At 43.1% G+C, this 24,223-nt stretch overlaps 2 protein-coding genes across 2 annotated transcripts in view; one reads left to right on the plus strand and one right to left on the minus strand.

Annotated features, from left to right (window-relative positions):
- Positions 1-24,223, minus strand: part of Shc4 (SHC adaptor protein 4) — a 94,157-nt gene that overhangs the window by 23,687 nt on the left and 46,247 nt on the right. The window contains exons 4-7 of the mRNA XM_021192909.2: positions 23,010-23,129; positions 14,649-14,702; positions 10,354-10,405; positions 1,246-1,366 (exon numbers count right to left, since the gene is read on the minus strand). Coding sequence (XP_021048568.1) covers positions 1,246-1,366; positions 10,354-10,405; positions 14,649-14,702; positions 23,010-23,129 — 347 coding nt within the window. The remainder of the gene's footprint in view (positions 1-1,245; positions 1,367-10,353; positions 10,406-14,648; positions 14,703-23,009; positions 23,130-24,223) is intronic.
- Eid1 (EP300 interacting inhibitor of differentiation 1) lies at positions 17,451-19,166 on the plus strand. Its single transcript, XM_021192910.2, has one exon. It carries the CDS (start codon positions 17,580-17,582, stop codon positions 18,057-18,059), a length of 480 nt encoding a protein of 159 aa, XP_021048569.1. The 5' UTR covers positions 17,451-17,579; the 3' UTR covers positions 18,060-19,166.

The raw sequence follows: 24,223 nt of genomic DNA on the forward strand, positions 1-24,223 counted from the left end.
TGTGTGTGTGTGTGTGTGTGTGTGTGTGTGTGTGTGTGTGCCAAGACACACATCTGGAGGTCAGAGGACAACTTTGGGAGTCAGTTCTTGCTCTCCTTCTTGTTTTGAGGATGCAGCTCTTTTGAGCCATTTTTCTCAAACCAAATTAAGTCTTTTTAAAATGAGCTAACTTTATCAACCCCCATGACTGCATGATCCTGATTAGAAGCTGTCACCAAGGTTTCTGGCATCCCTTTTCTGTGTTGCTCTGGATGATCTACCCCATAAAGAGGGATCTCCAAACCCAGAGCTCACTGATACACAAGATGGTAATGTGGGGAAAGGTACACTTAAAAATAAATACCCAGGCCGGGCGTGGTGGCGCACGCCTTTAATCCCAGCACTCAGGAGGCAGAGGCAGGTGGATTTCTGAGTTCGAGGCCAGCCTGTGAGTTCCAGGACAGCCAGGGCTACACAGAGAAACCCTGTCTCGAAAAACCTAAAAAAATAAAATAAAATAAAATAAAATAAAATAAATACCCAAGATGATAATGTGGGGAAAGGTACACTTAAAAATAAATACCCAAGGATTTCATTTCTTGAGCATGAACTTGGCGGCAGCTGGTGGCCTGAAGGCATGCATGGCCTCAGACAGAAGAAACACCAGCTTTTTGGGTCACATCTGCTCCACCCCACAGGCTGCGGCCACTTAGGAAGCCTCCCAGCAGCTAGCAGACTTCTGCAGAGATTGTCAATTCTTCCTGTTTTACTTTTCCATTTTGGTTTGTTTTTTTGCTAATATGCATGAGATCCAGGGTTAAAGAAAATCTGAGAAACTTGTTAATGTTTATTATTTTGTAACTATGTAATTCATAGTTGTGTGTAACACTGGAGAAATGGGGTTGGTTCCTTCCCACATTCAGTGCCAGAAGAATATCTGGATAAATATGAGTGGAAGAAAAGTAAGTCGCTCTTATTTTTGGTTTTATTGCTGAAACTGTTACTTTTAAGAACAAATATTCATCTCATTAGTGAAATTAAAATTTTTGGGGGGTGCTTTATATTTACACAGGCTTTTACCAAGTAGCCTTGACTGACCAGGGACTTGCGGTATAGACCAGGCTGATCTTGGACTTACAGAGATCCCCCAACCTCTGGCTCCCGAGTGCTGGGAGCAAGGCGTGCGTTACACATCCTGCCATCATGGTGATGCTTTAAGTGTTCAGAAAGACAGAAAATTAAATAATTATGGAACTCTTGACTGACCTTTCCCAAGTGTTCAAGGAAGGATTTTTCAAGTACTGTTTGAACCGGAGTTCAAAGGCCTGCCCTATGGTGCTTATGACGTCTTGGGCCATTCCACTGCGACACTCCAGTATGTGGCACGCTGTGAGAAGACACATTAAAAATATAGTATCATGAGAACATTATACAAAAGCAAAATAGTTCCAGAACATGAGTAAATAGTTGTGTTTTAAAAGAATCAAACTTACTCCATCTCTAAAAAGGCATAATCAGGCTTCATATTGCATATGAATCAAGGAGAAAATATTCAAAATCCACATACCTGAAAAATTAGAAATTTTGAGCTGGGTGTGGTATAAAATACCTTTAATACCAGTGCTCAGGGAGCAGAGGCAGGTGGATCTCTGTCAGTTCCAGGTCAGCCTAGTCTACAGAGTGAGTTCTAAGACAGCCAGGTTACACGGAGAAACACTCTCAAAAAAGTGGTATCAAGGTGTATGTGTGTGTCTGTGTGTGTGTGTGTGTGTGTGTGTGTGTGTGTGTGTGATATCAAGTGTAGGTCAGAGGACAACTTGATAGAATTAGTTCACTCTTTCCACCATGTGAGTCCCTGGCATCAAACTGAGGCTTGATAGTAAGTATCCCTACCCACTGAACCATCACTCTGGGCCTGTAAGACATGTTCTTCAGATGGAGCAAGATAAGTTGTATCACATTACACAGAGATGTCATTATAGTTGAGGGTTTCTTGTTTGTTCATTTCTAATTTCATACATATGTGGCTCAATTAAAAAAAACAAAATCAGCTTGGTGGTGGTGGCACACGCCTTTAATCCTAGCACTTGGGAGGCGGAGACAGGTAGATTTCTGAGTTCGAGACCAACCTGGTCTACAAAGTGAGTTCCAGGACAGCCAGGACTACACAGAGAAACCCTGTCTTGAAAAAAACAAACAACAACAAAAAACAAAAACAAAAAAACAAACAAAAAATAAATAAATAAACCCAAAATCAAAATGAGGATGATTGCAAAATAGAACCAAAATTGCTGTAATTTTTTTTCCTTCGGTCTGAAAAGAAATAAAAATCAGGAAGACAGAGAGAGAGGGGCTGGAAATTCCAGCATAAATAAGTAAACAGACAATATTGATTTCCTGTGAAAGAGGTAAGAGGATGGGAGACTAGAAGTGAAAAAGATCCAGAGCCGAGTTCAAATTCCGATTGTGCCACCATCTGTGAAGTTCTGGATGGGCTACTTGTGGTGGCTTGAAGAGGAATGTCCACCCCTCCCCCATGGGCTCAGAAGCTTGAATGAGGTCCCAAGTTGGTGGAACTTTGGGGGAAGGATTAGGAGGCATGGCCTTGTTGGAGGAGGCGTGCCACTGGGGGTGACTTAGAGGTTTCAAAAGCCCATGCTATTCCCAGGTAGCTTTCTCTGCCTTGTGCTTGTGGATCAGAATGTGAGCCCTTGGCCTACTGCTCAGGCACAGTGCCTGCCTGCTCACAGGGACACCATGCTCCCTTCTCTGATGATCATGGACTCACACTCTGAAACTAAATCCTCCTTCTTTTACAAGCTGCCTTGATCACAGTGTTTCATCACAGTTCTACAAAAGTAACTATGGCCAGGCCCTCACTTATGAGGACAACAGGATAGGCTGTCTGTCTCCTTTAGAGAAAGTCTGGCATTTTTTTCTTCATACTAGCGTAAACCCTCTGAGGAGGAGGACAAGCAGGCTGGGCACACAGAAGCACTAAGTCCGAACACCACCCTTTGCCACTTGAGCTGGGCACACAGAAGCACTAAGCCGACCACCACCACTTGAGCACCCACCACTTGGGCACACTCTAAAATGCTTCGGCTTTCTTTACAACTTCTCTGACTTGAACACCTAGAGGTTTTGGTTTTGTCTGTCCACAGGCAGTTCTCCAAAATAATTTTCTGCTTTGCTTCAATTACCCTGTTGCTAGCTTTAAAAAAAAAAAAAAAAAAAAAAGAAGAAGATGGAACAGAAAGTAGAAAAGGGAAAAGGTAAACAGAAAAAAGATTAAAAAACAAAACAAAACAGGGGCTCCTGTCTCTCTCCATGGATGTGGCAGGCTGCCCTAGGCCGGTGCCACACCCCCACCTCCTCTTAGCAAACACCCCTATTTTGACAGTGCTACTCTTTGAACTCTTAGTTTGTTCACATGACCACAGGGAAGCAGCACAGGAACCTGCCATGAATCATATACAAAATGCTAGAATTCCTGGTCAGGAGCGACCCTACCTGCCGCTAACAGGCAAAGGGGAAAAGACAGATACATAAGAAGTCCCATGTTCCCAAGTGAGTCTTGGTGACATGAAAACAGCCACGGCAGCCTGAGCTCTGATGTCTACATCTGGAATCAGTGCACACATCTGGTTTCTTTCCCAAGCTCCCAGTTCTACCTATGAGTTCTACCTATGGAGTAAGAATCACAGGACTCTTAGCATGTCCCTAAGGGTAATATTACACAAAAGAATGAATATTACTCTTAGCCAGTAGAAGGCCTTTTAAAGAGTTTTGTTTCTTTAAGTTTCGGAGACGGCAAGTCCATGACCATCGTAGCTAGGACCATGGCGGCAGGCAGGCAGGCATGGCAATGACACAGTTAGCTTACAGCTTACATCTTGATCTACAAGCATCATGAGGCACAGAGAGCAGACTGAGAACAGAATGAGCTTTTTTGAAACCTCAAAGCCTACCCCAGTGCACACCTCCTCCAGGAACTCACTATGTACCCCTGGCTGGCCTGGAACTAACTCTATAGACCAGGCTGGCTTTGAACTGACAGAGATCCACCTGCCTCAGTCTCCTGAGTGCTGATATTAAAGGCATACACCACCACTCTCAGACTGTTCATTTTTTCCGTAAAGATCAACACTTGTCTAGAATTAGTTCTTGATACAAAGGTCAGTGTCTCAGATCATCCACCAGATGGTGCTGTGGGACACAAATGGAGTCCAAGCCTCCAGAAGCATCAGACCCCAAGAACAGTAGATTTGCAGACCACAGAGTGGCCTGTGTACCTTAGAAGCATAAATACAAATATCAGTTCGCAGATTCGTTCAGGTTGCTTTTCATTGTCAGGGGCATTGGTTTTACAATTCTCTTTTAATATTCAGCTCATGGCTTTCCTATACATAAACAGTCCAGGTAAACTGGGGTCTTTTCTCAGACTAAGTTCAGATATGGTTTGAAAACCTCCTTAGCCTGCTGCAGACATTGAAAAGCTGGAGACAGCATGGGCTTCCTCACAGCAGCTACAGGAGAAGGCTGGACTTAACACTGACATGTTAACGTGCCTTCTCTACAAAGAAAGCATTTCATAAACTGATGAGTTCATCACAGGGCCTTGGACAAGATAGGAAAATGTAATACCAGCTGGATCTGGATGGAAACGTTGAACCAGGTATACAGCAGAGGGAAGATGGGGGCGGGGTGACACGTGGAGGATTGTTAGCAGGAAGCCTGGTCTCCTATGCCCACCTCCACTTCCTGCCCGTCCAGTTTTCCTCCTCACCCTTGCCGTCTGGCTCCTGCCTTTCTGAAGTCACCTAGTCTGTGGGCTCTCTGCTGAACTGAAGGTGTTTTCTTTCCTTCCGTCTCCTACTATTCCAGCGTGCGACCATCCTGGTGTCCTCTCCAGGAAAAAGTGCTGTTCCTCCTAAGAAGGTCGCTCTCACCGGACCTCCTCCTCACGCCGCCACGTGTCCTCGGACTTCTCCCCTCTCCGCAAGCCTTAGCCCCTTCCGTTCTGGACTCCTCTATTGATGATCTTACTCCTCATCTCTTCTTTCCCTCTTCTCTTCTCTTCTTCTGCTTCCCTCTCTCTGTCTCCTCGCCTCTAGCTATCTCCCCATCTCCCATCCCTTAAAACCCGTTCCTGGCTGGCATCAGGCTCCAGACCTGCAGTAGCGGGGCTTGGAGGACATTAAGGGCAGATGCCAAGCTCATGTTCAGTTTGGGGCCCCACGTCCCATTCACCAAGTGAGAAGGTTGGCGTACTGGGCTTTACTGAGGCTGATGAAGGGAAAGATGCTTCCTACTGGTCTGAGGAATGGATAGTATTTCCACACTCCTCAATGATTAGAAAACTGTAAAGTACTGAATCCAACCAGGCCCATCAATCTCCCGGTCAGGAGGCCACCCCTGGTTGCCCCTGGAGTCCCTCTACTTGTAGCCCCGAAGCCTCTCCGTCTGTGCGGATGTTTGCAGGTCTCCACTGCCAAGCTTTCTGAACTTTACAGTTCTTACCCCTAACCCCGCTGCCACCCCAGCTTTCTATCTCTTCACTGAATACCAACCAAAATCTTAGGTATACTTGCCCCAGTACTCTAGGCTTCCTCACTGCTTCTATGAAGACCACGTAATCCTACTTCTACAGTGGCTTCCAGGCCCCCATAGCTGACCCTAATTCAAAAGCCTGGCTGGCTCCCCTAATCTTCCCTACCTCCTCTCCAAAGCAGCTGCCATGATTTCCAGCCTATCTGTCCTGTGCTTTTCCCCCTCAAACCGTAATAAAATGGACTTTGAATTCCCTTCAGAGTCTGTTTTAAGGTTATTTTATTACTGACCAAGGACCTGTAAAAGGAAATCCCAATCCCCAGTGACACTTGGACAGAGCTGTTCTCCCGAGGATAACTAATTCACCAGGCAATGTATGTCACCTTCTGATTCCACTATGTTTTATTCAGAGATTTAGAAAATTTGAAAATATATAACAAATATTCATTGTTAGAATTGAAGAAAATAAAAAGGATCGAAAGAAAGTTAAAATCGCCCCAAATTTCACTATGCGGAGACTGTCGCTATTAGCAGTTTGGAATAGGCCTTTCCAGTTTTGTTTTGCTTTTTCTGTGTAAATCCCCCTTAAACATCACCTGGGGCTGCAGTACACAGATCGCTCATATTCTGTCTGTGCACTTAATAGCAGAGTGGATACTTCCACTGTGGCATTATCCATTATTCTAAAACAATCCTGAACATGCTATGGATTGGCTTAATTTTTAATAGCTGAGTACTGGGTTAATAATTGCCTCCAGCATATAAATATTATATGGCAGTGATTTTAATTGTTGGATCTCTTTGCACACCCTAATTACTTCCTGAGAAATGAAACTGCCGGTTTAAAGGCCAGACTGGGCAGCAGACTTGACGCAAATCGTCAAATGGCCCTATAAGAATGTTTGGATCTGTGCTCTTGTTGGCTACATTCAAAATTAACCACTTTCCCTAAACCACACTTGTCATTTCCCAATATTAAAAATCTAAAAATGAAACATGACATCTATAGCTTTTGTGTTCTGGATTGCTCGTAAAGCTACATTTCCTTCAAATGCCCCTTGGTGTCTTGTAAGGTTCTTTTGAAAGGAACTTGTGCTCAGGACTTGGAAGTTGCTCTACCCTTTACTATCTAGTGGCCTCAGGAAAAAAAATTTTTGTTTTTTCCCCTAGATAAGGTCTTTCTATATGGCTTCAAATTTGTTATCTTCCCACTTCAGCCTCCTGACTGCAGGAACTGTAGATGTGTGCCACTGTGTCTGGATTTAAAATGCCCTGCTTGCCTTGACTTTAGTCTTCCGTTATCTATGACATACCAGTATTACCTACTTTGTTTTATATATACATAACATATATACACAACTTTATACAGTATTACCTACTATATATACATATATATGCATATATGACACATGACATACTAGTATTACCATATATATATATATATATATATACACACAACTTTATGCAGTTTCATTTACTTTGTGTATATAACATACCATTATTACCTACTTTGTATTATATATACATACATGCACAACTTTGTACAGTATTACTTACTATATATGTGTGTGTGTATACACACACACATACATGACATACCAGTATTACCATATATATGTAAATATGTATATATATATATGTATATATATATATGACATACCATTATTACCTACTTTATGGACTGCTGTGAAGATGACAGGAGTCAGTGTGCACAAAGTGCACCTGACAACGTCTGCAGTGTGGTGAGCATGCAATGCACACGGCTACTTTTCTTTGCCTTGTCTCTGTTTCACTATTTGCCCTTTTCCTATTGAGAAGAATCTCCTCCACCTCCTTAGTGACGACTTCACTGCAACTCCCACTGGATGATGCTAAGCAGTAGGCAGGAGCTGGGAGCCAGTCACAGAGATGTTGGACTACGTACAATATCTCTTCAAGCTCCCCAGGAACAAGCAATTCCCATCCCTTCACCAACACTTACCTGTAAACGCTCATCAGGTACTATTGGTCCAAACTGCCCCTTCGCCCCGCAGGCAATTTAGACCGTTAATGACCTCTGTTTAGAACTAATGAGACATTATCTGGCTTGGGATCTACAATTCTGACTGATTTTCTGCCCTCTGATATCACTGTACAGACACAACTTCAAGAAGCATTGTACTGCGATTGCAGTGCAATGGCAGAAATCATCACACTTTCTATAAAGCTCAGAATCCTTCCTGGTATCTGGTGACCTACGGGCACCTCCCTCTCTCTGTAGTCTTTTTTGGCTTCTCTTTCCCTGTGGCTCTTTAGCTTCTGTTCTTTTTCCTTCCCTGAAGCCCTGTCTTTACAGACACCACCTTGTAGCTACCCCATCACACTGCACTTCAACCTGAACACATCCTACTGAGCACAGGCCCAGTGAAAGCTTCAACTCCTTGGATATTTGTGTCAACTATCAACTCGACGATGTAGAGTCACCTGGCAGATGGCTTCTGGCATGCCTGTAAGGAATTATCTTGATTGTATTAACTCAGGTAGGAGACCCAGCCACTCTGGATGACACTGATCCCTGGTTGGGATCCAGGATGGTATAGAGAGGGAACCGAGCAGCAAGCTAGCTTTCACCTTTCCCTCTTCCTGATGATGGATGTGACGGCGCTGGTTCAAGTGCCTGTGACCTGGACTTCCTGCAGTGACAACCACCTTTGAACAGGGATCCAGAATAAACCCTTAAGCTGCTCCATTAGGGTATTTGATCATAGCAGCGGGGAGACAATCTAAGACAATGACAGATGCCAAAGATGCACAAGAATCTGGATCCCAGATGCTTTTCTTCAACCTCTCTTTAACACGGGCTCAGAGGCTCAGGCTATAACCCAGACCATGTCCTGGAGGCACAGCACATAGCTCAGACTGGCTTTGTATTTGTGGTGATTCTCCTCTATATCTGTACTTTTTATGGTAAAAAGAACAAATGTTATTCAGAGGTCTTCCCAAGGACAGCAGGCGGCTCCATGCTGGTAGCTTCCTTGCTCTCCTAGCCAGCCCCTCATCATCCACTCAACATTCTGCAGCCCAGTGATTCCCTTTCTATGGAGCATTGTAAAGTGTCTGTCACCTGCTCTTTTCTTTCTCCATTCTCGGGACCGTGTCCCTCTTGGCAAGCAGTTACCAAGCATTGACTATGGCCACGCTCTACGCCAACCGATGCTTCTCATAATCTCACTCTGACAGTAACACTGCCTCCATGGCTTCAAGTTTCTCTCTGGATGCACCTAATAGCACCTGCTCGATGAGTCTCTCTAGAAGTCTGCTTGGCAAAGAGCACCTCGACCCATCTACTCACGGGATCAAGACCGTGCTGGTTAGGTCTTTCCTCTCTGCCCTGGGAGAGTGTTTTCCTTCTTCCTCCACACGCAGCCCGCAGCTGTGCTTCCCATTGGGCCATGTGCACTTCCACCTCTGTTCACTTAATCAAATATCTGGAGGCAAATTCCATCACCAGGGTGGAAGAAGTTCCCCAACTCCCAGGTTCTATTTGAGGGTAACTAGCTTAAACCCATCTCTCAGGGGGGTCTGAATGCCTAGGGTTTGAGGGTGAGAAACGGTACCAACCACATCTGTCCAGAGAGGCTGAAGGACCCTCAGGCCTTTGACTTGAAGCACAGACTGCAGATGCCTTTCCTCGGCAACCTCATTATACCCTAGGATGAGGCTCTCACTCGGCTCTTCCCCTCAGTCATTCGAGACACAGTCTGTGCATCACGCATGCCTGAGCCATTGTAAAGTATCTGAGAAACAACAGTAAGAAGGGAGATCTGAGCCTAATAGAAAGAACATGGGAAATGTTCGAACAAGTACATGGGAAAAAAAAAAAAACAAAACCCAGCAACAGAGTGAGGCTGGTTGGCGGAGAGAAATGCTGAGTCATGATGGGGGGAGGAAGCATGTGACTAGGGGTAGGCTATGCCATTAGTAGAAGACCCCTCAAAAGAAGAGACATTGGGGCTGAGACCTAAAGGTGGACAGAGACTGCCTCGCACACACAACTCCCGGAGTTCTGGCCCCAGCACTGCATGAAGCTGGGCATGGTGACACGTGCCTATAATCCCAGTAGGAGGAATGAGGGCAGGAGGATCAGAAGTTCAATGTTATCCTCAGCTACATAGTGAGTTTAAGATGAGCCTTGTCCAAAAAGCCACATACTCAAACTCAAAGTAATATTACAGGCTTTTTCAGCAGCAAGTGCACAGGGACACACACACACACACACACACACACACACACGCCAACAGCAATGCCTCACTGAGTTTTGTGTTCAATTTCTTTTTCCCCTTGGGATATGGGAACTGCACTACCATAAACAAAACAGTCTATTTTTTGCATATGTAAATACATAAGCTTTTTAGTTTGTGAATCTTTCAAATGCTGAGATTTAAATATTGCCTGTGAAATTTTCCATTCTTCTCTGCTGGTAGGATTATTTATTTCCAATTCAAATTTACATAGTTTTCTTAGAGTCCTTCAATGTCACCCTACAGTGATGGTGCACCATTGCACCATGCCCATTGTTTGGAAGACGATGAAACAGGCCAGGAGGGCCTCACAGCTTCTCTTTATCAGCACCTGTTCCAGGCTTACACTGTAGCGCCTGTTCAGCTTAACAAGAGTGCTCAAGTCTGTAATGACCGTGACTCCTAAGATTACCGAAAGCAATGCTCATAGATAGGGCCTTACTGTTTGACACCCATTACTGTGTACATTAGAAATAACCATTTATTTTTATAGTCGGTATCTAACAGCTCTTATGAAAACCCAGAAGTTACTTTTCCATACCTCGTTGGTTGACTGGATCTTTAGCTACATAGGCAACATAGTCTGTGGTATCCTATAAAGAAAAAAAAAAAGAGAGAGAGAAACAATTGCATTTAAAATGAATGAATAAGATAAGACTTCCTTAGGACCCAATTGAGCCAAAGCCTTAGACATAACTGTTTCTCTATGGCATAGGTTCTCAGCCCTTTAATGTTGCGGCCCTTTAATACAGTTCCTCATGTTCTGGTGACCCCCAACCATAAAATTATTTTCATTGTCGCCTCAAAACTAATTTTGCTACTGTTATGAGTCATAATGTGATCATCTGAAGTGACCCCTGGAGGGGTTGCAACCCACAGGTAGAGAACTATCGCTCTATGGCATGCCCAGTAGAGCTTAACAATTAAATCTATACTTTTCTGACCCTTGTGGGGAAAGGATGGAGATTGAAAATTCAGAGTCTGACTATATCATTAAGAATAAAAGAGAACACAGCTAAGGAATTCTTTAAAACTGTCTTGAAACTGACTGTCTCAGTTGAAACATGTGTAGAACTCCTCTGCCATGAAGTTAGCCGGAGCTAAGATGTGGTGTTGCCACTGGCCTGTGTCCAGATTCATGTGCATCCAAAAATGAGTTTATCAGAAACCTATTGGTATCTTTGGTTGCATGTGTATGTTGCAAGATAGCTTACAGAATAAAATAGCAAAAATATAAATTATTTCATCTGTAGGCAGAGGCAAATCATTTCAGAACAGAGAACCTATGAATAACTTAAGTTCAAGAAGAGATATGCTGCTGCCTTTGTGAAAACAAGAAAATGGACAGGACGCTTGGAAATTCCAGCTTTTATGAAAACAGTGAGCTGATGAATGGGATGGTTTTAATAATTAAAGGTGCTTTTGCTATCTTAATTCTCAGAGGGAAAAAAATACCTACAATGCCATTTCAGAATATTAGAATGGTCTCTAGGGGGAAGATGCCGTCTACTGGCAGGAAGTAGAAGCTGTGTTGGTAATGCCCTCCAGGATAGCTACTTAACAACCACAATGAATCGTGCAGGAAGTAAATCTCACGGTCAGCAGAACTTGTCTTAAGTCATTTTTAAAAATAGCACGCACCTAAGTAAATGTCTCAGGCAGATAGAAAGCCGGGCTGGAATAGCTTCTAAATAAGTAAGGCCCTATCTATGAGCACTGCTTTCTGTTATCTTAGGAGCCACGGTTATTGCAGACTTGCACACTCTAGTTAAGCTGACCAGGTGCTGCAGCGGCAGCCTGGAATGGGTGCTGCTGGAGACGCTGTGGGGCCCTTCCTGGCCTGTTTCATCGTCTTCCAAATGAGCTTGCATTTTCTAATGGTTTTAAAATTCTATAACTGTAACTATCTGGGGGTGGGGGTGGGACACTGCAGAATACTTAAAAGGGAAGAACAAATGTCAGGAGAAATTGTTTGAAATATCTTTAATTCTTCACAAATCTGTAGCATGTTTCGAAAGCATGGGCGGCTATAGAAGCACTTGCAATGGATGCTCCGCAGTTACTAAGAAAACAACAACTTTCTGAGAGAGAATTAAAAGTAAAGGAGAGCAGACATCCACAGGCTAGGAAGAATGTTTTTGAATGACAATGTTGAGTCACATGGGACTTCTTTTTTTTTTTTTTTTTGACTTCTTTTTTTTTTTAATTATTATTATTTTATTTACATTTCAAATGCTATCCCTAAAGTTCCCTATACCCCCCACCCCCGCCCCTGCTCCCCTACCCACCCACTCCCACTACTTGGCCCTGGCCTTCCCCTGTGCTGGGTCATATAAAGTTTACAAGACCAAGGGGCCTCTGTTCCCAATGATGGCTGATTAGGCCATCTTCTGCTACATATGCAGCTAGAGACTCGAGCTCAGGGGGTACTGGTTAGCTCATATTGTTGTTGCACCTACAGGGTTGCAGCCCCCTACAGCTCCTTAACTCAGCTTCACTTACCCTGTAACTAGCCCAGCTGGCTATTTAACTGAAGCAGCTCAGTGGGCATCCTAAAGCAAATGCAGAGATAGATTCACTGTGTCCAGCTCCAGTGTGCATTATCTCACTCAATTCTGGCAACTCAGAGGCTACAGGAGTTATCCCTATCTTGCAAAGAAAGACCCAAAATCTTAGAAAAGTCAGTACATCAAGCTCTTGACCCTTGAGTCTAACACTAGCCTTCACTGTCTTCCTGACAGGAGGGTAAAACTTCACAGGTGGGGGGAGAGGGGCTAATATCAAGCCAGATCATCCTGTAAACCCCCAAGCCAGTGGGTTTTTCAACTGCAGAGCCCAGGGTTGTACTTCAGGTTTCCATGGATTGTACTGATGCAAACATTTTCCCACAAATGGTCGCAGATGGTTTGATTCAAGGACAGTGCTTCGGTTAATTTAAAGCTTTAAAGCCATTTTAAGACGGGATGGAAAACCTTACAGTTCTGAAGAACAAAAAGAAACCCTGTTGTGTTTACAGTAAATGAAGGCCTGTGCACCAGTCCTCACAGCCCGGGGAACTTAAACAGGATAATTTCAGGGCAAACACCAATCATTTTTTTTTTTTTAAGTACATCATACACTAATAATTTTTTTTTAAAGTGTGCCTGAGTCCCTTCATAATAAATCTAATGGGCTAGGAGGAGAAGAGAAACCAGCACTCTTCTCTTATCTAGATCATTGCACGCGCTCTCTCACGTTCTCTCCCCCCCCCCCCATATCCAACTTTTGGTTTCATAGTTGAGGTCATATTATGAAGTTAGATAGATTAGAGTGATATATACACACACATATCTATATATACGTATATATTCTCTCTCTCTCTCTCTCTCTCTCTCTCTGTCTCTCTCTCTCTATCTCCCCCCCCCCTCCTGCCAGGGTTCACATTGTGCAACACAAGCCATCCTACATGCCCTGTTTGCTAATGGATCAACAATTTACTATCCATGTATGCAGGCCCTCTCTAAGGACTCTGGTCCCAAAATGAAGCAGTGATGTAAAAATATCTTTTAGTTACCTGATGTAATTGTCATTTCTGAGTCTTACTGCCTCCATCTGCTAACCTAGGTCTAGTACTGGAAGTTTCTAGCCTCTGTACAATTTAACCTAGGCCTAGAATGTTTTCAGCCTCTGAGATTTACTGCCGAATAAATTCACTTTTCTTGTTCTTTCTGAACTCTGGCTGGCTGATTTAACTCAGCTGTTCTAGTTCAAACCCCTCTCCAAGATGACTGGTTCAGTCTGGCTTCTCTCAGCTTCTCAATGAATTGCTCTGCTTGGCCTCAAATTAATTCCAGCAATCTGTTCTGGTCTTCTGGCTCCTTCACACATCCTCTGGCTCATTCTATCTTCACCTGTGCCTAGCTTTTTTTTAAATCAGTAAAACTGCCACCTCCTCCCTCCCTCCCTCCTCCTCTCTCTTTTCTGCACTGTTCTCTCTTAAGTAGCGTCTTTTTCCTCTCTCTTCTTGGGAGAGTTGGGCATATCTTATTCTGTCAAATCTTTTTTTTTGATGTGTCACTTTTTCTGCCACTCAATTAGAAATCACTTTCAAACACAGGTGCTTCCTTCTACAATCGAACTTCACCTTCATTGGGATTAAAGATGTGTACTAATGGTTTTGTCTGAGCTCCAGCTAAAGGGATGAACAGTGTGCTAAGGCTGAGCCACACCACAGCTAGAATCAGCTTTTTTCAGTAAACAGCAATCTCAGTATTCACAGTGTGATAAAATACCCTGCAACACAGTGAGGGATCAAGGAATGACACTCTGGAAAGTATTCTAAGAGAGAACCCCTGTACAATCTGCGACTAGTGAGCACTACACGGGCTCTTGACAGAGAGGAACCGCGAATTCTCCCTCTGTGACTGAGCAGTGTCTCCAAGGTTTACACAAATCTGGATGGTCATTATAGATTGGCCTCGTTGGCCTTGGCTGACAACTATGATGCTGAATGGGATTCCCATCTTGTATTAAATCCAACTGATAGTCTGCTTATGGGGAGCATTCTGCAAGAGAAACGGCAGTGCACACAGGACACACAGATCTCCCAATTTTTATGTTAACTGAAAATTTACCAGATAATAACTCAGTGGCTACAAGTAAGCTTAACCTTTTAAAATCCTGACAGAGGAAACATTTGCCCAAACCACTGTGGGCGTTTTATTTTGTTTTGTTTTCTACCTGATACATGAAGCATTTAACAAACTGCAATATCGGAAAAGACATGAAGTAGTTAGTATTCTGCATATGAAAAATCCTTAGGACTCACAAAAAGAACTTTTACAAATCTAAACTTACAGGGTCCCCTCCAGAGGCAAATGAAATCGATTGCATTTGGTGATTTGCAATAATCTGGAAAACAAAAGCAAATTAAACATTTTAACATGTAATGTGTTTGATTTGTTTCTACCTGCTAAGCATCCCTTTAGAAACTATACTGTCTACACTCTAAAATCAACTCTTGTTGTTTTGCTATTGGGATTGAAACTAAAGCATTGTGTATCCTAAGGGTTTACCATTAAGTTATGTTCGCTGTTCTCATCTGACTCATGGTGCCTTTCTCTCTGCCCCTACTCGCCTAGGTAGACATTGGGTCTAGATCTAACTATCCAAACACCGCTGTCTGGATACAGCCAATCAGCGTTTTGTGGGAGGAGCTGGAATTAGTAGTAGAAGAAAATCTCTCTCTCTCTCTGGCACTAAGGAACACCCACACTTGCCCAATGGGGCCATCTTTTGCTGGCATGTGAGTGAAGCATTCTGGAATATAAAAATTTCTTTCCAGAAAAATTGAGAACTGAGGATTAAAAACAGACTTGGAAAAGTGTTTCATCACTTTAACCACAACATTTCTCCACTTCCCTTCATACTCTTATTTATTTTTTCTGTTTATAGACTTAGTATATTTACTATTGTTTTAGTTATTCACTACTATGTATCCAAACACACTAATATTAAGACTTCTAGCATGGGAGTTAGAGAGATTGCTCAACGGTTAAGGACCCTGGTTCCAGTCCCAGCACCAACATGTTGTCTCAATTAACATATGACTCTGGTACCAGAAGATGCAAAGCCCTCTTCTGGCCTCTGGGGGCACTGAACACGTACATAGTACACACAAGTAGACAAAACACCCACACATAAACCTAAAAAACGATTGAAAAATGTTTTGATTCTGATATGAAGTATGACTAGCCAAATAACTGCACTAATTAACCCAAAATGATTGTTTTATTGGAGATTCTAATTTGTTTGCTTGAGTTTGGAAATCATAGTACAATGACTGACTTGTATAGGTTTTAAAGGTTAATTAAAATACCAGCTATGCAACTACCAATGAATCCTGATTGCAGAATTGTGTGGCAGAACCTACGAAGGCTATACATACAAGACAGCCAAGCAAAACTGCTCCTAGATGGATACTCAACAATAATTGAATAAAGTTGTGCAACAAGATGTTTTCTTAGGAAATGAAATAACGATGCTATTTATAATAGCCCTGAATTAGAAGCAATCCTGAAGGTGACTGTTGTGATATTCAAATAGTAGACTGCTTACAATGTGACATGTTTGTTGGGTTAAAAAAGAAGTCAACACAAAGAATATATCAATACATCATTTCATTTATCAAACCTGGCAAACTTTTTATTGAACTATTTGCTTAAAGTATGAATAGTGGTTATTTACGAGGCATGAGAAGAGAGAAGAGTGATTTTCTGGGATCCACAAGTGATGCCCTTTTCTTCTGGGTAGTAAGTAAACAAATATATGTAGCTTGTGATAATTAAGCCACACACATTACCTGTGTACTTTTCTCTATTAATATTTCAATAAGAACAAAATCAACATGCAAAGATCATACATCAGTAACAGCTCATGAGAAACTGCATTTAATGGGTAAAGAGGAAGATTTTATACAAATATGTTCAAGTATATAAAACTAGTAAGAATCATGTAACACTTTGGAGAAAAGTTCATTGAAGGATCTAAAAAATGATCATTGGCAAAAATTATATAAGAGCCAGATGATATAGAGGAATGCTATGGAACGTTGTCTCCTAGACATGACAGGGCCATTGCATCCACAAATAATAAACTAAAGCTATGGAAAGATTATAAAAATGCAATCAAGGCTGGAGAAATGGCTCAGCAGTAAACAGCATCTGCTGCTCACACTAAGGACCAGGGTCTGACTCCCAGTAATCACAGGGCAGTGTACAACTGTGACTTCATTTCTAGGAGGTCCAACGCCCTCTTTTGGCCTCTGTAGGCACAATGCACACAGACATTACAGACAGGCAAACAACCCATACACACAAAAGAGAGATCAAATTGATAAAACTTAAGTTTACTTATATTAATTCCATAAAACAACACGTGGCAAGGGTGTGGATATTCTCAAACACCATTGGCTACAGTTTAAGTTTGTAGCACAACCGTGGCACGTGATTATCTGTATATATTTAAAATATGCACAACCTATTTTCCACCTTTCCTTATCCTAGTAAAGTACTCACACATGTGGTTTAGTTTCTCCATGGTATATACGTGTGCGCACACACACAATTTATCTTTGGTTAGGTCAACTTCAATAAATTCATAAGAAAAGAAACCGAAAAGCTAAATTTTCACAGTGCACAGGACGGACTAGTAGGATTTTAAGTGGTGAGAGGTAATGGACATCCTGATCACAGGGACGCTGGGGAGGCAGGGAGGTGGAAGGGAGATGGCATCTGTGATGGAAGGCCAGGGCTTTCCAGCTAGGTAAAGCAAGCACTTGGCAAGGAACTTAGAGCTGGTCTCCAGGTGGAAGGGTCACCAGCGGAAGCATCGCGGGTCCTGAGTGGGTCCTGAGTGGGTGTGAGACTCGGGTGGGAGTCAGGGAAACATGGGGGCGGGGGGGGGGAAAACAGAGCTCGCGCACGCGCACCACACCCACCCGCGGACCAGGCGGCCTACTCGCCAGCACACGCACGCCATGCTGGCACGCGCACCACGCCCCCCTACCCGTTTGCGCACGAGAAACGTGCTCCGCAAGCGCATCACGCATGCCCACTCGCCTTCGCACGCACGCCTGCTTGCCTGCGCACGCGTGCGCCCCCCTCTGCTCGCGCTCCACGCACGCCCTCTTGCCTGCGCACGCGCACCACGCCCGTTCGCGCGCCCGTCTCTGCAAAAGGTGCGTTTTTTTTTTTAAATTTTATTTCCCTTGGCCGAATCGCTTCCACCATGGCGGAGATGGCAGAGCTTTGCGAGCTGTACGAAGAAAGCAACGAGTTGCAGATGGACGTGCTGCCCGGCGAGGGCGATATGGAGGTAGGCCGCGGGGCCCGCGGGCCGGCCCCAGAGGAGGGCCCCATGGAGGAAGAGGCCGGGCCGGCCGCCGCCCGCACCCAGCGCGGTCTGTTCCCCGAGGCTGGCGCGGACCTGGAAGGCGACGAGTTTGATGATTGGGAGGACGACTACGAGTTCCCCGAAGAGGAGCGCTGGAGCGGCGCGATGCACAGGGTGTCCGCCGCGCTGGAGGAAGCCAACAAGGTGTTCCTGCGAACCGCGCGAGCCGGCGATGCCCTGGATGGCGGCTTCCAGGCGCGGTGTGAGAAGAGCCCTTTCGACCAGCTAGCTTTTATCGAAGAGCTGTTTTCGCTGATGGTTGTCAATCGACTGACCGAAGAGCTCGGTTGTGATGAGATCATTGATCGAGAGTAAATGCTGACGAAAGAGGAGGAAACTACCTGAGAGGGAGAGATTCAACATTCTGCTATTTTGGGGTTCATTCCAAATAGTTCTGTGCAAAAAATAAAAACAATTGGTTTTTGTTTCTCGGAATAGAAGACGGGACAGTGAATGACCATGCATTGTGGGAAAGGAGAATCGAGGAAGGAGTGTTAAACCTGAGAATCGCGAGAAGAGACCAAATTGTTCCTCTTTGGTCTCACAGGGCTCAGCAAAAACCTCTGGTTCAGACTGTTGATCGAGATGATTTTCCTTACATTGGAGAAGAGCTTTCTCTGTTAAGCTTTTAAAGATGGTTTGGAAGAGTAAATTGTGACTGCCAATACAAGAATCTAATTCAAGAATGGGGAAAATACATCCACAAGATATCTTTGATTCGAACTAAAAGGCTATTGAAAAAAAAAAAAAACTTTACAAATTCTCTTTTGTGATTTATACACATCTAGTTATCAAAAGCTAAATTTGAGGTTTAAGATTGAGTACTCATCAACCCCAAAGGGTAATCGGAGTAAATGTGGGTATAAATGTAGCCGTGTTATCGTGTGTGCTATCATCTTAAAATGTGTTACAAAAGCTTCTGGAATTTTGACTGCACCTGTATCTTCATGATTTATAAAGCTACTGTGATCTCTAATTTGGAAAAATCCATTGTAATGATTTTCAAAGTAAAGAAAGAAACAGGATGTCTTTTTAAGGTTTTAAGTTCATGCATTAAATAAAATGTATGGGAAAGCCCAAAGACAAACTTTCTAATACCCTTTTATACTAGGGAAATTTCACTTGCTGTTTTGTACCTTGACAGATGGTAAGACTATAACTGAAGTTCATATTGTAAGAACTGTTTGCAAAAATTGTCACGTAAAAAGAAACCCTGCCTGTGTCTATAAAAGATGTATGCGCTATTATGTTGTCAAACTTTGAAGGTTTTAAACCTACCCAGAAGTCCACCTGGGTGTCTGATATTCATATTCTCTCTCTCCCTCTCTGCCTCTTTCTTCCCCTCCCCCTCCCTTCTTCTAATTATGCTTGTGAATCTTTATGCACCAGCATTGGCGATAATAAATTTTCTTGTTCTGTGTATTTTGCTTTGTCTAATAGCTTTGCATACATGCTTTATACAGGATTCTCTTGCTGTGTGTGCCACGCCTCCATCTTGATATTTAAACATCACAGTGCTTACAATGTAAACCAGTTTCAAATACCCCAAAATGGGTTCTGGGATGTTAAAGCAAATTTCAGAATTTTCTGGCAGACTTGGCCACTATAAAACCTCCTCTGCAAATGTGATGCTGTGGTTTATGTGGTGAAGATGCTGAAGTTCCTTGAGAAGAAAAATGATGTATTAGCACAATGTCCCTGCTAATGCCATCATGGCATTCAATACAGAACAGGGCTGAGACAGTAGGATAACTCCTGGGTTTCTGTGAGGTTGGTTGGTTTACATTCATCTTGTTTGGGAGGCTGCCAAGGTGGTTCAGTGGGTAAAGGCTCCTTCTGCCACGTAGCCAAGCCTGATGATCTGAGTTTGATCTCCCGCATCCATGTGGTGGAGGGAGAGAAAGAACTGCTCCAAGATTGGGTGAGCCTGTCCGTAATTTTAGACCCTCACCTGAGATTTTAGTTGTTCCTGCACCTCCAAAGCATCTGTACATAATTTTGCCCCAGTTACGTGTGGTTTCAGAAGGTGCTAAAACATGAAAGGTGGGGACTCTGATGTTTGGGAAGCTGTAACCCATGTTAGGGTAGGACATTTTGATAGAGCAGCTACAAACACTCCCATGAGTAACCTCTCAGCCCTCCTTTTTACTCGCCCAATAAATTGATTGCCTCACTAGTTGGACTTGGGGGAATCATTTATTTGATCTTTTATTGGTATTTACCTGCTGTTAATAGACTTTTGCTCACATCTCCACTGGAGAAAAATACAAATATCCATAAATTTGAGTGTATTTGTGTTTGGGGACCAAAGTATATCTTGGAAGTTAGAAGGAGGAGCCATGCACTGGTATTTCTTTGTATCTCTTATTCTGCATGCATTTATTTGTGTATATATGGGGAAGATGCACAGTAAGCAAAGGGCAGAGAATAACCTTCAGGAGTTGCTTCTCTACTCCCACCATGTGGGTGGGGCCTAGGGATCAAACACAGGTCATCAGGCTTGGTGGTTAGCTCTTTTACTCACTGGACCCCCTTGTATTTATCCTTAGTTTTGTGGAGATGGGGTCTCACTATGTAGCTCCAGCTGTCCTGGAACTAGACCAGGCTGGGCTTGTACTCAGTTCTGCCTCCTGTGTGCTGGGATTAAAGGCATGTGCCAACATGCCTGGCATTTTTATTTTAAAGGTGTGTGTGTGTGTGTGTGTGTGTGTGTGTGTGCGCACTTCACATGCTCATACCATGGCACACATGGAGTTCAGAAGACTTCTCTGAGACTTTCTAAAAAGCCCAGCTAGGGCAAGTTTTGGAGGAAGCCTCAGAGATGGAGGAGCTTTTGTGAGTTCTCATCCTTGCTGGATGCACACTCCCCTGCTTCCCAATGCAGCTTCCTTTCGGGTCATCCACGCACCTGTAAGTACCCCTCATCCATTCTCCTGTAAGAAGTCTCAACAGTCACTGCTCACAAAGCTAATTTGGGTGGAACTGATGGGTCTGTCACCCCAGTGCCTTCCGTGGGGTGAAAAGACGTTTGTTGACATCTCCTGAGCAAAGGTCACACAGCACGCCCCAGACTGCTATGGTTGAAGGATAGTGGGGAGCAGAAACAGACTAGCGATGCCTCACCACCATATGTACCACAGCCCCACTGCTTTTACACTCCCCAGTTCACTTTAGCCCTCCCCATGGAAAGGGCCACTTAAGAAACAATTATTAGCTGAACATGGTAGCACATGCCCTTGATCCCTGCACTTAGGGGGCAGGATCCGTGTGAGTTCAAGGCTAGTCTGATCTACATTGCAAGTTCCAGGACAATCAGGACTTAGAGAGAGCCTGTCTCAAAAACACAAAGAAAATGATTTTTTAGATTCTACACATGAGACTGTCACCTTATCTCCTGCTTTGCCTCTTAAAAACAATGAACAATTTGATTAGCTCAGTAAGATGTCGTCCCTAAACACGGCGAGACCCCATGGTGCCATATGCAAGTAAAACCGGCACCCCAGCTTACAGATACAGATACCTGGAGGTCAGGATGGAAGGACGGATGAATTTACTTGTGTTGCATCTTCTACATTTGCTCCTTAAGGCTATGTAGCCATCATCCCCACTATAGGTATCGCCTACACTTGGTTAAATAATCAACATCCAACTAGACAGGACTCTTGAGTTGTTTCATATTTACCAGTGTACTCTGAGGTATTTTATACTGCCGAATAAGCAGTGCATTTTTTTCCTGGATTTGAAGTTAGAAAAAAAAAAAGAATAAGAAGCGAGATTGTTGTCAATTTTACTTATTATGCTTTTGTCCTCCTGAGTGCTGGGTATGGATCTGGGAAGGCCTTGGAAGAAGAATAAGTGAGCAACATTGGGCACTATTAACAATATTGCCAACATTGTGCTAAGTGATTTGTGCTCATTCACTTAGCTGTCTAAGTAACATAACACAGTATTCAAATCCAAAAAGTCTTGCAGATAGGTACTGTAACCCACAGGGCACCAATGAGGAGTCCTGAAGCTCAGTGATGAAGGGTAACTGTCACCATGTGGCAAGCCCCTATGAAGTCTCAAATATCTTAAGTGCTTTGTCATTGCCAATGAGATTGAATCATCCACAAGTCCTTGGTGAACAGCACTCCCGATAATAAAAGTTATCCTCAACAGCATCAGTTATTACATATTAGACACAGAGCATCAGGCAGGCTACAACATGTATAAATAACTTGGCATGAGGACCTTACACTATAGTCCCCATACATGTTTAGCCCATTGTCTGTGAATCTTTTACATTTGTTGCAGTAGTGTGATTCTATACGGAACAATGTTTGCAGGCAAAGCCAGGCAGACTGTGGCATCATAAACTGTGAAAGGAGGAAAATGATGTCATTTTCTGCACAAATTTCAGTTAACTGCTTTTGTTTGGGACTATTCTTGGGCCAAACTGTTTCCATCTTCAAGAATTCAGCTGTAACCATTTGCAAAATAGATCAGTCAACAAGACTTGATGTTACCTCAGAAGAAGGAGGGGCAAGGAGGGTCACAGGACCCACCCTCAGGAGAGTATAGAGCCACTCTTCCCAACCATGTTAAATGCAATTCTGCCCTTATTGCGTGTGTCCTCAGAAAGTGGCTAGATCACTCTAAGGTGGGAAGGACTGGGCAGGGGGCTCCATCTTCACAACCACAGAAGCGTCATCATCCACCATGGGTGCAGACTTTTCAGTGTGACTGTTTTAAGGTCACCTATGCTCCTACCTGTCACCCTTTGATCTATGCTTGATAAGTGAGCCTAATAAGCTCATTAGTTCTCCAAGGAACTTTGTTGAAACTGTACTTCAGTTTATCATTTCATTGGGACCTTATGAGAAGGGGAGGTAAATGTTGCCCCGTCCCCCACTCCCAGAGGAAATTCTTATAACCTGACCACCCAATAAGTTAACTCAACACAGCCTTCGCTGTTTGTCCTTCATCTGAAAACCCCAGTCCAATGAGCACATCATGTATATTAATTGGCAAACAATATTAACTATGTCCTTTTATCCTTGGATCTTTGTACAGAGCCAATTAGGAACAGTAAGTGGTTTAACTCTCCAGGAATAATTAGTAATACTGTTAGGAATTCTAATTACTGTGTGCATCAATGTTGGGAAATTTCCTCTTTTCAGCTTATTAAATTGTAAACACACTCTCTCCTGTTATTCTCTTTATTATCCACAGACTTCCATGAAAAACACTGATATGCTAAACTGTAATCATTGGCTATCTTACCTGTTGGTTGTCAAGGTTCATCAGTGTGAGGCTGCTTGTTGAAACAGTCAGTTTTATATTCATTCCTGAAAACTGAAGATTGCTTTTGCCAAGAACCGTTGTCAGGAACTTAACTGGAGCCTTTAAAAATAACAAAACACCACTCTAAGTTATGGTTGTGTAACACCTCCTCTCTGTTTTATTTTACATGAACCAAAGGAGCTGGAATTGTTGAGTGGTAGGACTTGATCAAAGCTTGGTCCTTTAGGTGGCTCGTGGAAATGGAAGCGCATGTATCAAAACCCACCACACCAACACATGCTGCCTGAAAGGAACATCTCAGCACAGATTCAAGATGATGCTATGCTATAGACACTTACAGAGTTTTCTGCTCTTATGAAAAACAGTGGTTTGACTACAGAAAAGAAAAAGACTTGCTATTTTCCAACTGGCATTCCTTAGGATATAAGTATCAAATTAGTATGTCTTTGTGCCGTATTATATTACAATTCTGGGTATGAAAGAAAATCGTTATTTGAGTCATTCACCTGAGTTTCATAAAATATCACTAAGTGAATTTTGGCTTGAGATTAGGTCAAAATTTCCAACAATTTCTGAAGCAGCCTTAGCCGTACGTCTGCCACTTGGTACTATGTATTTAGATGAAGTTCTCAACAGAGACATCACAAAATGCTGATCAAAACTGAAAACGTATAAGATGGTCCAAATCTTGTATTATTAAATATCCAGCCAGAATTTAATTCTTTAATATAAAAACAACTAAGCACATCTCATTAGTATGCAAATTTGCTTTCGCCATTAATAAATGTTTTCATAAATTATTGTCATTGTATATGTGTTTATGAGTGTGGGCATGTGCATGTCACATCACATATGTGAAGGTAAAAGGATGACTTTCAGGATTTGATTCTATCCCTCCACCATGTGATCCAGGGATAAATTTTAAGTCATCAGATTTTATTGTTGTTGTTAGTTTCTTTTTTGTGTGTGTGCGAAGCTCTTTTACATTCTAAGTGATCTCTCCACCCCAGAGAATTGCTTTAAAATAACTCTAATTATGACTTACTATCAATAAATGTTTGGTTGTATAACTTATAACTCTATAGCTGGGGTCATGTAAACTCTCAGGCTGGGGAGATAATTCAGCCTGGGAACATCCAAACTCAAGGACCCAAGTTTGACCCTCCAAACACACACACACACACACACACACA

This window comes from Mus pahari, chromosome 3, assembly GCF_900095145.1.
Source record: "Mus pahari chromosome 3, PAHARI_EIJ_v1.1, whole genome shotgun sequence".
NCBI classification, from domain to species: domain Eukaryota; kingdom Metazoa; phylum Chordata; class Mammalia; order Rodentia; family Muridae; genus Mus; species Mus pahari.

Bases quoted from the DNA above. Each gene is read 5' to 3' on its own strand.
- Eid1 (XM_021192910.2), top strand. From the start codon at position 17,580: ATGGCGGAGATGGCAGAGCTTTGCGAGCTGTACGAAGAAAGCAACGAG.